Genomic DNA, 10,369 nt, shown 5'->3' with positions numbered 1-10,369 from the left:
TCTCTTGTTTGAGAAGAGACTGCGTGAGAAATTTCCGTCCGGTCAGCATTGCCACCTGGCTTGTCGTTATGGTTATCATTCTCCACGGAACCTAATCGCAATGGAACCCGTGCACGCAAGTCACACAAGACCTCTCTTCTCGTTGAAAATGCCACGGCGCCAATGTTTCGATTTTCAACATTCACAGCCCAATCCCCCTCGTCATCGTACATAAAGGACGACGTTGTGCCATCCATCTGTCGGCGGACAAACCGCAGCTGCTGTTGCTCTGCGCCTGCGTAAGGGGCAAAGTCGCTGAAGGCACTGCTGATCATTTCCTCGATAAGAGGGCCTTCCAATCCGGCCTCCCAATGGCGCTGTAGAAACGGTAACATTGAAGTCTTGTATTCTCAAATTCTTTGCTTTTTTCCCCCCTCCCCCTTTTCTATCCAGTTGCCCACTCAAAACCACAAAAACACACACACACACTTCCTCTCCCTCTCTCTCTCTATATATATATGTTTTTAAAACAAAAAATACCTCTGGTATATTAATATCTATGTGCTTCGTTATTTCCTTTTTGTCTCCCCACGCACACACAAAAGGGAGGCACTATCGTTTATTCACACAGCCAAGGAGAGAATCACGATGTGTGTGTGTGTGCAATTGGAAGCTTGGAAGCGGATATGTGGTGCTTAAAAAAAAAAGAAAAAAGAAAGCGCACTTGCAAACGCTTCTTGGCAGACTTCCCTTCTTCCACTTCCGTCTTCCCGTGTCACCCTCCACCTCTCCAGACGCAGTCTAGCAACCCACACGACATAACGGAGTACAAAAAGAGGCACAGTGGTACATGTACATACGCATATATTCATTCACAGAAGAGTGTCAAACGGAGGGCGGCTTATTCATATGCACAAAAGGGGTCACTCCCCGCGGTACCACAAGAGATCCGTCCTTCCTGTTTTAAGAAGAAGAAAAATAAGGGGCAAAATGATGCCACTTCCCCAATCCACACCCGATTCCCTTCTTTTTTTTAATTTTATTTGACTTAAAGGCATTAAAATTTACAAAAAAATTTTTTTTTTTAAATACTAAATACAGTTCTCCCCTCTAGAGCACAGCCACCCTATTGCAGACACCTCCCCACCACCACCACCACAACAACAACAACAAAAACTTTTTCTCTCTCTCTCTTTCTCGCCTTCTCATACACACAAAAGGATTGGCCATCATCTTCCCCACTGTGTCTTCTGATCGGCTGTGGGGTCTTCTATGGGTGCTCCACCAGGACCCACGCGCGGCACAAATTGTGTCTTTCGCTGCTCTGGATGCGTCGAGGAGGCAAAACGATCGACCCCTTCTTTATCTGAGACGCGCAGCAACTCGTCCTCATCCACACCAGGCACCACACGGCCCGACACAAACGTTTCCGCCAGTTCCTTCTTGGCCTTCTCAAAGGCGTAGGTATAGGTGCGGGCATACTTGCCGCCAAACTCCGTGGCATTGATGCCGCAAAACAGCAGCACTTGTGAATGCTTCGATAGCGGGCCCAGACGGAAGGCAGCAAGTGTATTCTGACGGTCATGTGCATTACGCAAAGCCCCTTTCGCCACAGCAAGCGCCTCCTCCATAGAAAATGTCGAAGAAATGTGATCGCCAGTACTAAACGTGATCGACTCTGCCGCCCCAGTGCCATTTACCGCACATGTCGCAGAAAGTCCACTGTTGTTATCGAACTGACCCTCCGCTGCAAGAAGCGTACAAAGTTCTCTTCCGTACCGCACAGTTGCTGGGTACATTGGGAGCCTCAAACCGTGATTGCTTCCTGGTGACATATTCGTCACGTCCAACATCTCATTTGGAAACCACCACTCTCTTTCCTTCTCCATTGCCCGATCAAGCACTCGGCGGCGCGCTTCTGCCCACTCCGCCTCATTTGCACCGGGATGGTGCACCTCCCAATGGGCGCGGCACGAGGACTCAATCACCCGCTGCATTTCCGTCAGGCCAGCCTGGGCACAGCTACGATGAAACCTGTCGCTTCGAAGCAGATTTAAGAAATATTCCATGAACACATCGCCCTCCGCGTTAAGAACCTGACCAGCCTCAAATTCGCATTGCACCGGAACATCCAGCCCCGCCTCGCGCAAAAACGCACAAAATTGGATAAACTTTGATGAGGGGATGTCTGAAACCTCAGCAACCGACGGTTTCGCCGTTCCAAAAAACTGCTGCACGAGTTGGGGGATGGCGTCAAAGACTTGAAATGGCGTTGAAAATGCCTCACTGCAAAAAGCCGGGTTAAGCGTCGGATTCACATCCACGTCAAATCCCCGCACCCGCACACGGCACTCACCTTGCGGGATGGGCACTCCACTGGCGTCCGTGTATGGAAGATACAACTCAGCCGCCTGATTCGCGTTGAGCACCACACGGTCGTCTAGCATGACCACGAACTCCCAGGAGGACTCATCATCCTCTTGTTCACTTTTGGCGTTGTTGTCCGTGGCTGCGGGAAAAGGTGCGGCATCTTCAATTCGTTGGTACAGTGACGTGGCGTACTGCTGCACCTGCGCGAGCGGTGGAATCGTCCGAACAACGTCCGCAACTCGCCGCGTCTCCTCCTCCACCGCATCGCGCCGTTGCTTCGTCTCTTCGGCCGTCACACGTCGCCAGAGCGACACCTCCACAAACGCATTTCGCTTGATTTCTTGAATTTCCTTCGTGCTCTGCGCCGTCACTGCGGACCCCGCGGCGGCAACTCGTCTCTTCAGAGCATCAAAGTGAGGTGTCGGCCAATCGTAGGAAACAACGCGCCGCGCACCAAGTGGCCAAAAGGTCACGGATTCTTGCATTTTTTCAGCCTTTTTCGCCTCGGACACATCGGCACCACTCTCAAGGAGATCCGACACCACGGCAGACACCACAACCCCCTGCACAGGAGTTGCGAGACGCCGATGGTTGGCACGTAACTGCTTCAATTTGGCACGCCGGCGTTCACCAAAAGGGCGCGCCACGTTCTTTACAACACCTCGTATTAAATCCTCCGCTTTCGCAAGATTTGCCGCGCTAAAAAGCAGCGGTCGTTGCACCGCGTAGACCATTTCCACACCGTAGGTAGAAAAGAGCCCAACGAGCGAGCGACGAAACTTGTACGGCGACGCATAGTCCAAAGAACTACTGAGAGGTTTCGTTGCGTAGTACAACGCCGCAGTCGCCGCAACTTCCTTCAGTAACCCAGCATGAAAATAATTCAATTGTCGGCGTGCTGTTGTCGTGTGCTGCGTCACAGTGGAAGCCCCAAATTTGGCGTAATTTAACTGGCACCAGATGTCGTTCATGTGCGGTTTAAATCCCGCCGCCTTCATATCCAACTGCCCCTTCGCAACGGCATCCACAATACCCTGCAGAACCGCCTCGTAAGATGTAGTATCATACATGGCCCTCCTTGCAGCGGCACTGATGGCACGCACACGTTTCTCCGTATGAATATGCTCGGTCTCCATTTCCTCACAGCGGATTGTGTGCGTCCAAAACTCCAGTGCCGAAAAGCTGAGCCCATCAATGGTTGCCGTCATGAGCTGCATGATGGCATCGTGCTCACTTTGCCACTCCGTTGAAGTGGGGTCGTCGTCCCCATCTAGCGGCGGGTCAAACTCCCCAACTTCCACCTGCTGCTTCCATCGTTCAACCTCCTTCATGCAGAATTCATCCTTTTCGTGCGGTGCCAGCGCAGACCATTCACGGCCACCGAGGCAACGCCTGTGACGCTGCAGGAGAATTTTTCCCACCTCTGCAAACACCGCTGCGACTTTCTGCAAAACTTTTTCAGGCGCATCGCCAGCTCTCTTCAAATCCTCAGCGAGAACAGTCGTGAAAAATTGTTGTGCCTCATGTGAGAGTGGAAGAAACCGCTCCGCCCACTGCGTGCGGCGGGCACCCCCGTAGTGCCAAACACTTGGAGATGGCAGTGGGATGAGAGTTAGGGTCTGCTGCTGCAGGGCATCGTGGAAGGCAATATACTCCGCCGGCTTCGCTTGCTTTAGGGCCTGTTCAAGCTGCTGCAAGTTGGCCACCTTTTCCTTTAAAAACTTCTCCGCCATGTATGCACGTTCGCGAAACCGGGTATCCTGCGACCACTTTGTTTCCGGGCGGTCCGCTTCGTCAGTGAATACGTCTGGTGCATTGACCAAACCCACGTGGTTGGCAGCCGTGCGACGGGAATGCCGGAGTTGGCTCAGATAACGCCGTTCAAAGTACGACGCCCACACCGCTGCGCTATCCTTTACGTGCTCGGGGGAGCCAAACACCATGTTTGTTCCCATGTAATCCTCGACGGTTGCAAACGGAGAGGTTGAAGATGGCGATGGCAGAGACGATAATGATAAGGAAGCAGACGAGCCGTCTGTCCTCGTCCGCTCATTTTGGCCGGCGTGAATGACGGGCAACGCGGTGTGCAGCACTGGATCGTTTCCAAAACGTATCCATGCTGCAATGGCGTCGCTAACATTTGCAATCGGCGCAGAGGACGCCCACAGCGTTCGGTTCTCGTCGCTCTCACGGAGTGGCGCAACGTGATCCACCGCCGGGTCCGGCTGCCAGATCGGCGTGTAAAGACGCCACTGCACATGGACGCAGAGCTGCGCGAGAGGCGACAGTGCCACCACAACCCTCCGCGCACGCATCATGTGTGAATGGACCTCGCCAAGGGCGTCCTATTTATTTGTAATACGCAACAAGTACACTGACGCAAAGAAAAAAAAAAAAAAAAGGAACAGAAGGTGGACCGTCGCTTCATTACTTCCACAAACCCCACATATGGAGGGAACGGGCAAAAACAAAAAGGCAGACAGACGGACGGACAGACGAAAATGGGACAAACAAACATAAATAATTATGCATGCACGCGACAAAAAAAGAGGGAAAAAAAGAAACAACAACAACAACAAAAAAAAAAAAAAAGGAGCCAAATCCTTCATTTCATTCTATGCAGCAAGAAAGACAACAAAAAGAAAGGTGGAAAAAAAATCAGAAGAGAAGTTGCGCAAGTAAAAATTTTATTCAAAAAAAAAAAAAAAAAAGGGTTAAATTCAAACGAAGCAACCACCAAAAAGAAAAAAAAAAACAACAACGACCCGCCACCAACACCGACATAAATAAATACATACGTGCATACACATGTACATGTGTGAATGAATGCATATATATATATATGTAATATGACAGGTGTTCCCATTGCACAGACACGGCTAACTAAAATCCACGATGAAGAGGGTTCCCACAAACAAACAAAACAAACTAAAACACACACACACAGGCACACAGACACACACAGACACAGACACACGGGGGCGCTAGACGACACAAGAAGAAACGGCACGTCGTTAGGCATAAATTCCTTCACGCCACTTCATTTTATTCCACCCTGTCCTTGCTTTTCCCTTTCACATTCCCAACCGTCATCATTAGCAGCTTTCATTTCCTTCTCTAATCTTTGGTTCCTCCTCCTTCTAATTGCCCCGTCTCCATCCGACATGTTAACTTGTCTCCCTGCTCATGGCCAAGCACAGCTTCATTTTCCATTTGGTTTTTATTTCCCCTCCTGTTAAAAAAAATTTTTTTTTTCTCCATCCATTCCTCCCACACTTCTTCTTCTTTTGCCTCTTCACTGCTGCCGTTTCTCCTGACGGCACTGAGCATCATCCCCCGAGAAAGCCCCACATAAACCCCAGCTGTGTGTGTGTGTGTGTTTGTGTCACCGCGGTGTACTTCACTTCGCCCCTTTCTTTCTTCCCTTCCTTCCAAAGTACACGTTTTTTAAAATATCAAATGCAAACTTCTGCATCTCCCTTTCACTCCCTCCTCCTGATCCTCCACGTACACACAACCACACATACCGCATAAATGATTTTGATAACAGCGCAAAAAAAAAAAAAAAAAGAAAGATAATTAAACGCATCCAATAGAAGACAAACAATCAACGAGTACATACCGGCGCTGCATTTCATTCAGTATATAAATACATATTTATCCATGTCTGCTGGACGCATAGTATTAGTTTTCTCTCTCACACTCCTCCCTCCTCCCGCCCTAAATCTCTTTTTTTTTTTTTTTTTTAGTTTTTAGTTTTTGTAGTGTCTTTCTTTTCCTTTTTTTCTTTTTGTTTGTTTCCTGCGCACAGCCTTCTCTTCTTAAACAATGCCAAACAGTTGTTTTTTTGTTTTTGTTTGTTTTTCTCCTCACCCCTTTCTTGCATTTTTCTCGTTGTTCTCCTTGTTTCTTCCCCCCTCCCACTGGCGTGCGTTTGTGCGTGTGTGCGCCGTATCTATTGTTGCATTCCCACATGTTCACCACTCGCTCTTCCTTAAAGAGCACACACACACACACACACACATCCCTCCCCTTCCGTCTCTTTTAACCCCAACATCCCCCTCCCAAATTGCGGTTTCCTCCTCTTTTCTTCTTCGTCTCACACTCTTACATAAATGGTGCTGCAGAATAACAATCCCATGCCAATGGATCCTGCTTTTTTTTTTTTTTTCCTCTTCTCCTTCTTCAAATATATATATATATATATATGTGCATATATATATATATATATCACATTTTGTTTTGCTCTTCTCCAATTTCTGGTTATCGGTGCAACGCATATATGCTGACCCCGCTATTGCCTGCAGCAAAAATGATACTACCGTCATTATTTGCTTTAAGTTGCGTAAAAGCGACGTTAGGGATGATATCATGTGCCTTAAGACTCTCAAGTGAGAAAAGCTTAAGCCCCCGCGCGGTGGATATGACAACATATCCGCTATCTGCAAGTGCGAGATCAAGTATTGGGTCCTTCAGGCGCACCTCATGCATCGGTGCGGTCATGCGGCGTGCATCCCACACTAGGAATGAACCGTCTAGGGATGCTGTCAACAGGGCCTTACGGTGGGGCAGGATTGCCGTGATGGTGTCTGTGTGGTTGCCTTTCAGACGATGTAACGGCGTCGCCAAAGCGCTCATCGTGGCGGCCGTTGTTAAACCGGCGCGATTGTTGCCGCTACGAATGTCCCACACTTTCACAACGGAGTCACGTGAGCCTGTGAAGAGGATGCGATCACCATCCTCCGCGGCGCGAATGATGGTGGTATAATCGTCATGGACCCGCTCAAACCGCCGTAAAAACTGAGAGGTGTGTCCATTGAGGAGAACTAAATCGTGCTGAAGCCCGGACTCAGACAACTTGTCGCTGGGGCCACTTTCCGCGGTACACACGACAAAACTTGCTAAGGCGGCCGCCGTGGTCAGTGTGACATTTTCTTTCCGCGTTATCGTCTCTCCACTTGTCCATGCCCCCGTACTCTCATTGCAGGTGAGCAAACGCACAATGGGTCCCCTGGACACTGTCGCAAATGAACTTCGCTTCTTGCCGCTACTGTTGAAGCTGTTATTCATAACATTAGAGTTTATGCTTCCTCTCTCAAGTTCCATGGTCTGCACATTCACAGCAGGAAAAGGCATCCCAGCAATGAGCAGGTAATTTCCTCGCGGAGGACCGTCCATTGCTACAGGCACACAATACTGTGGGAGATCCAGCGCCACGGCTGCCTTTACATCCCCCGTCGACGGGTGTGGAGTTCCCCAAATAGTCACCGTTCCGTCAAATGTGGCGGAAACAAGCTCATCGCGCTGGCGAAAATATGTCATGGCAGTCACAGGGGACGAGTGATCCATTCTTTTCACTGGCACAAGCGACGCTGCCCTGTGTGCACCACCCCATCCTAACAGGCGCGAAATGGCGAGACAGTCGTACTCGTATTCCGGCTCATCTATCATCCGCACTAGGGGCTCCAGGTTTTGCATCGCCCCCAGAAACACCTCATTTCCACGTTTCTGATCCGCCAGTTTTCCCAGTGCTGCGATGGCCGCTCGGCGACTATTGGGATCACTCAGTAGTGCCTCCAGCGTCGATGCCACGCCACGAAGTACTACGAGATTAAGTTTTACCATCTCTACCAACATCTCGGAGCAAACTGGCATGGGGTTAGACTCATGCACCATCGTCAGAGCGTTGAGGAGGTCCTGCAATACAGCATCCCGCACCTTTGCCAAAAAGGGCGGGTCTAGGAGAGCTACAATCGACAGGTGAGCCGGTGTGGTGATGCACTCTGCAACGCTCGAGATGGCACCGGGAACCGTGGTAGGCCTTGCCAACGCAGCACTGATTTTCTTCGCGGATTCCACTGGCTGGCTTGGGTCAACCAACTCCGTCCAGTTAATGATGTGCCGCCCGTGTCCAATATCCTCCAACATGCGGAGTGTCCTACGAATTTCGTCGATGCGTTTCTCGTCAAATGGGTCCACCTCCGTTGAAGTGGTGACGTGCACTGTCGTGTGTGCCGACACATTCCCGCTGCCAACCATGCGGGACGGCGCCGTCCCGGCTACAGTCGTGCCAGTCGTCGTAGCGCTTGTTAATTGTTGCTGCTGCTGCTGCTGTTGTTGTAGCAGGTGTTCTAGGCCGCCGCCGTTAAAGGCACCACTAAGACCGGAACGAAAGACATCCATTTGCCCCAACGTCAAAAAATTCCCCCCTCCCCGTGTCTTACCCGTCGGCTTTACTCTCCACCTTCTTCCTCTTATTCTGTTCTTCGCCTCCTGTTTTATTTAACACTCTTTCCTCAGTTATTTTTTTTTTTTCTCCCCACCTGTTTTTTTTTTCTTCTTCTTCTTCCTTTTTTCGGTGCACTTTTCCTTCCTTTTGCTCGTGAACTTACTCTTCGTTTGCTGCTGCTCTCTTCTGTGTTTGTGTGTGTGTGTGAAGGGCAATCGTGTGATGTAAATACAACCAACAACAACAACAAAAAAAAAAAAAAAAAGAAAAAAACGGCAAAGAAATGGAAAGAAGGGAGAGAAACAAAGAAGGAGGTGCAACCACTAAATTTCTACATGCATGCACTCACATTCCATGTATGTAAATATAATATATTTGGCGGGTGACGGCTGCTACTGCTGACGGTAGAAACAACAACATTTCTCTTCCCCCCCTCCTCCTCCTCCTCCTCTTCCTCCTCGTCAGCTCCGGCCAACCAAACAGTAAAAACCGCAAAAAACAAAAACTACAAAAACAAAAGTAGGATGACGTTAAAAGAACGCCTAGCCATCTTTTTATTGTAATTGCTTTTTTTTTTTTTCTTTTGCTTCCTTTATTCCTACTTCTTCTTGCCACCTCCCTTTGCTGCCTCCTTATCCCGTACCTTTTTGAAGACGATAAGCTGCTCCCACTTGTAATCATCGATAGCCAACGGGTTCAGGACACGTCCTTCTGCCCCCATGCGGTCTGCGGCAAGCCACGCCTCCTCCATCACCATCTGAATAAGGTCATGGGAACTCGTTCCCTCCAGCAAAGGAGGCACGTACGTTTTGCCATTGAGCCACGTCACCTCAATGCGTGGGGTAATGTGATCAATGGCGTAAAACAAAAACACTTTATCCTTCGGAAAAGGTGCCCGTGCGCTAATGGCACGCCGGTAGAAGTCCATCACCGCCTTCTGCAACGTGTGTCCATACCCGAAAAGAAATGGGGAGATGGTGATGGTTATCTTCTCCATGTGCATGAGAAACAAATAGCGATGCATCGTGCGAGGCGCAACGACAGCCAGGGGTCTCTTTGCACCCAGATGCTCCGGAACATGCTCGGCGTACTGTACCTCCCGTTCCCACATCGTTGGCGAACTGAGCGGAGTGTGCCATGACTTGAATAACCACGTCGGCTTGGATCCCTTCGATACGTACTGCACCTGCGGTAGCGGTTTCTTTACCAGCCGGCCGCGTTTGACAGACAAATACTCAAACTCCCGTCCACCACGGCCGTAGTCTGTAGGACACTTCGCATGTGAATAGTGCTGATGGTACATGTGTCGTGTCTCGCCTTCTCCCCAGCGCGAGACGGTGCTTTGGTTGTACATGTACTTGTTGTGGTTACCCCGCCACATGGCGTAGTACGGCAGAGGATACACGAGGCCTTTTAGATGCCTAACGTGCGGCCGCAGTCGTGGCTGCCGCGAGAGCGCCAACTGCATCGGCAGCAGACCGACACCGCGGAGGGTGTCGATGGTGTAGTGGGCTGCAGGGGAGGACGTTGACATGTGACGGCCCTTCCCACCAACACGACACTCCCCCTGTGAGCTCTACGACTGTGACGTAACCGCTACGCCCCTCTCCTCCTCCCCTCCCCACGGACACGTGAAGCCAGCAGCACCCGGAGAGCGTTCTTTTGAAGGAAAAAAAGAAAAAAAAAAAAAAGAAAGAAAGAAAAGGAATTGTGACCATAACTTATTTTGCCAGAGCGGAGAGGAGGGGATTCTCTCAAGAGCACAACACACACACGGGACCAAAAAAAGGC

General features: G+C 50.0%; 4 protein-coding genes across 4 annotated transcripts, besides 16 other annotated features; all 4 read right to left on the bottom strand.

The window, feature by feature from the left end:
- Tc00.1047053510529.39 (hypothetical protein, conserved) lies at nt 1-374 on the bottom strand (the record flags this gene model as incomplete). Its single annotated transcript, XM_801292.1, has 1 exon — nt 1-374. A coding segment is annotated over one exon (374 nt), but the record flags the coding sequence as incomplete, so codon positions are not given.
- Nucleotides 1-8,028: a sequence feature (heterozygous, Esmeraldo-like haplotype).
- Nucleotides 1,036-1,070: a sequence feature (AT_rich).
- Nucleotides 1,209-4,667, bottom strand: Tc00.1047053510529.30 (hypothetical protein, conserved; the record flags this gene model as incomplete). The annotated part of the gene is made up of 1 exon (XM_801291.1): nt 1,209-4,667. One exon carries the CDS (start codon nt 4,665-4,667, stop codon nt 1,209-1,211), a length of 3,459 nt encoding a protein of 1,152 aa, XP_806384.1.
- Nucleotides 4,815-4,866: a microsatellite.
- Nucleotides 4,891-4,941: a sequence feature (T-rich).
- Nucleotides 5,029-5,060: a sequence feature (AT_rich).
- Nucleotides 5,130-5,193: a microsatellite.
- Nucleotides 5,283-5,326: a microsatellite.
- Nucleotides 6,079-6,149: a sequence feature (A-rich).
- Nucleotides 6,352-6,373: a microsatellite.
- Nucleotides 6,539-6,580: a microsatellite.
- Nucleotides 6,613-8,532, bottom strand: Tc00.1047053510529.20 (hypothetical protein, conserved; the record flags this gene model as incomplete). The annotated part of the gene is made up of 1 exon (XM_801290.1): nt 6,613-8,532. One exon carries the CDS (start codon nt 8,530-8,532, stop codon nt 6,613-6,615), a length of 1,920 nt encoding a protein of 639 aa, XP_806383.1.
- Nucleotides 8,029-8,249: a sequence feature (areas merged during assembly that could not be assigned to a particular haplotype. This can correspond to areas where the two haplotypes were merged or to regions with more than two copies in the genome that were merged during assembly.).
- Nucleotides 8,250-10,369: a sequence feature (heterozygous, Esmeraldo-like haplotype).
- Nucleotides 8,587-8,766: a sequence feature (GA-rich).
- Nucleotides 8,827-8,851: a microsatellite.
- Nucleotides 9,003-9,038: a microsatellite.
- Tc00.1047053510529.10 (hypothetical protein, conserved) lies at nt 9,177-10,112 on the bottom strand (the record flags this gene model as incomplete). The annotated part of the gene is made up of 1 exon (XM_801289.1): nt 9,177-10,112. The coding sequence occupies one exon, from the start codon at nt 10,110-10,112 to the stop codon at nt 9,177-9,179; it is 936 nt and encodes a 311-aa protein (XP_806382.1).
- Nucleotides 10,248-10,282: a microsatellite.

This window comes from Trypanosoma cruzi, genomic scaffold (genome assembly GCF_000209065.1).
Source record: "Trypanosoma cruzi strain CL Brener 1047053516775 genomic scaffold, whole genome shotgun sequence".
In the NCBI taxonomy this organism is placed as follows: Eukaryota; Euglenozoa; class Kinetoplastea; order Trypanosomatida; family Trypanosomatidae; genus Trypanosoma; species Trypanosoma cruzi.
Note: the sequence above shows the minus strand (reverse complement) of the source record. Positions and strands in the feature narration are given on the sequence as shown.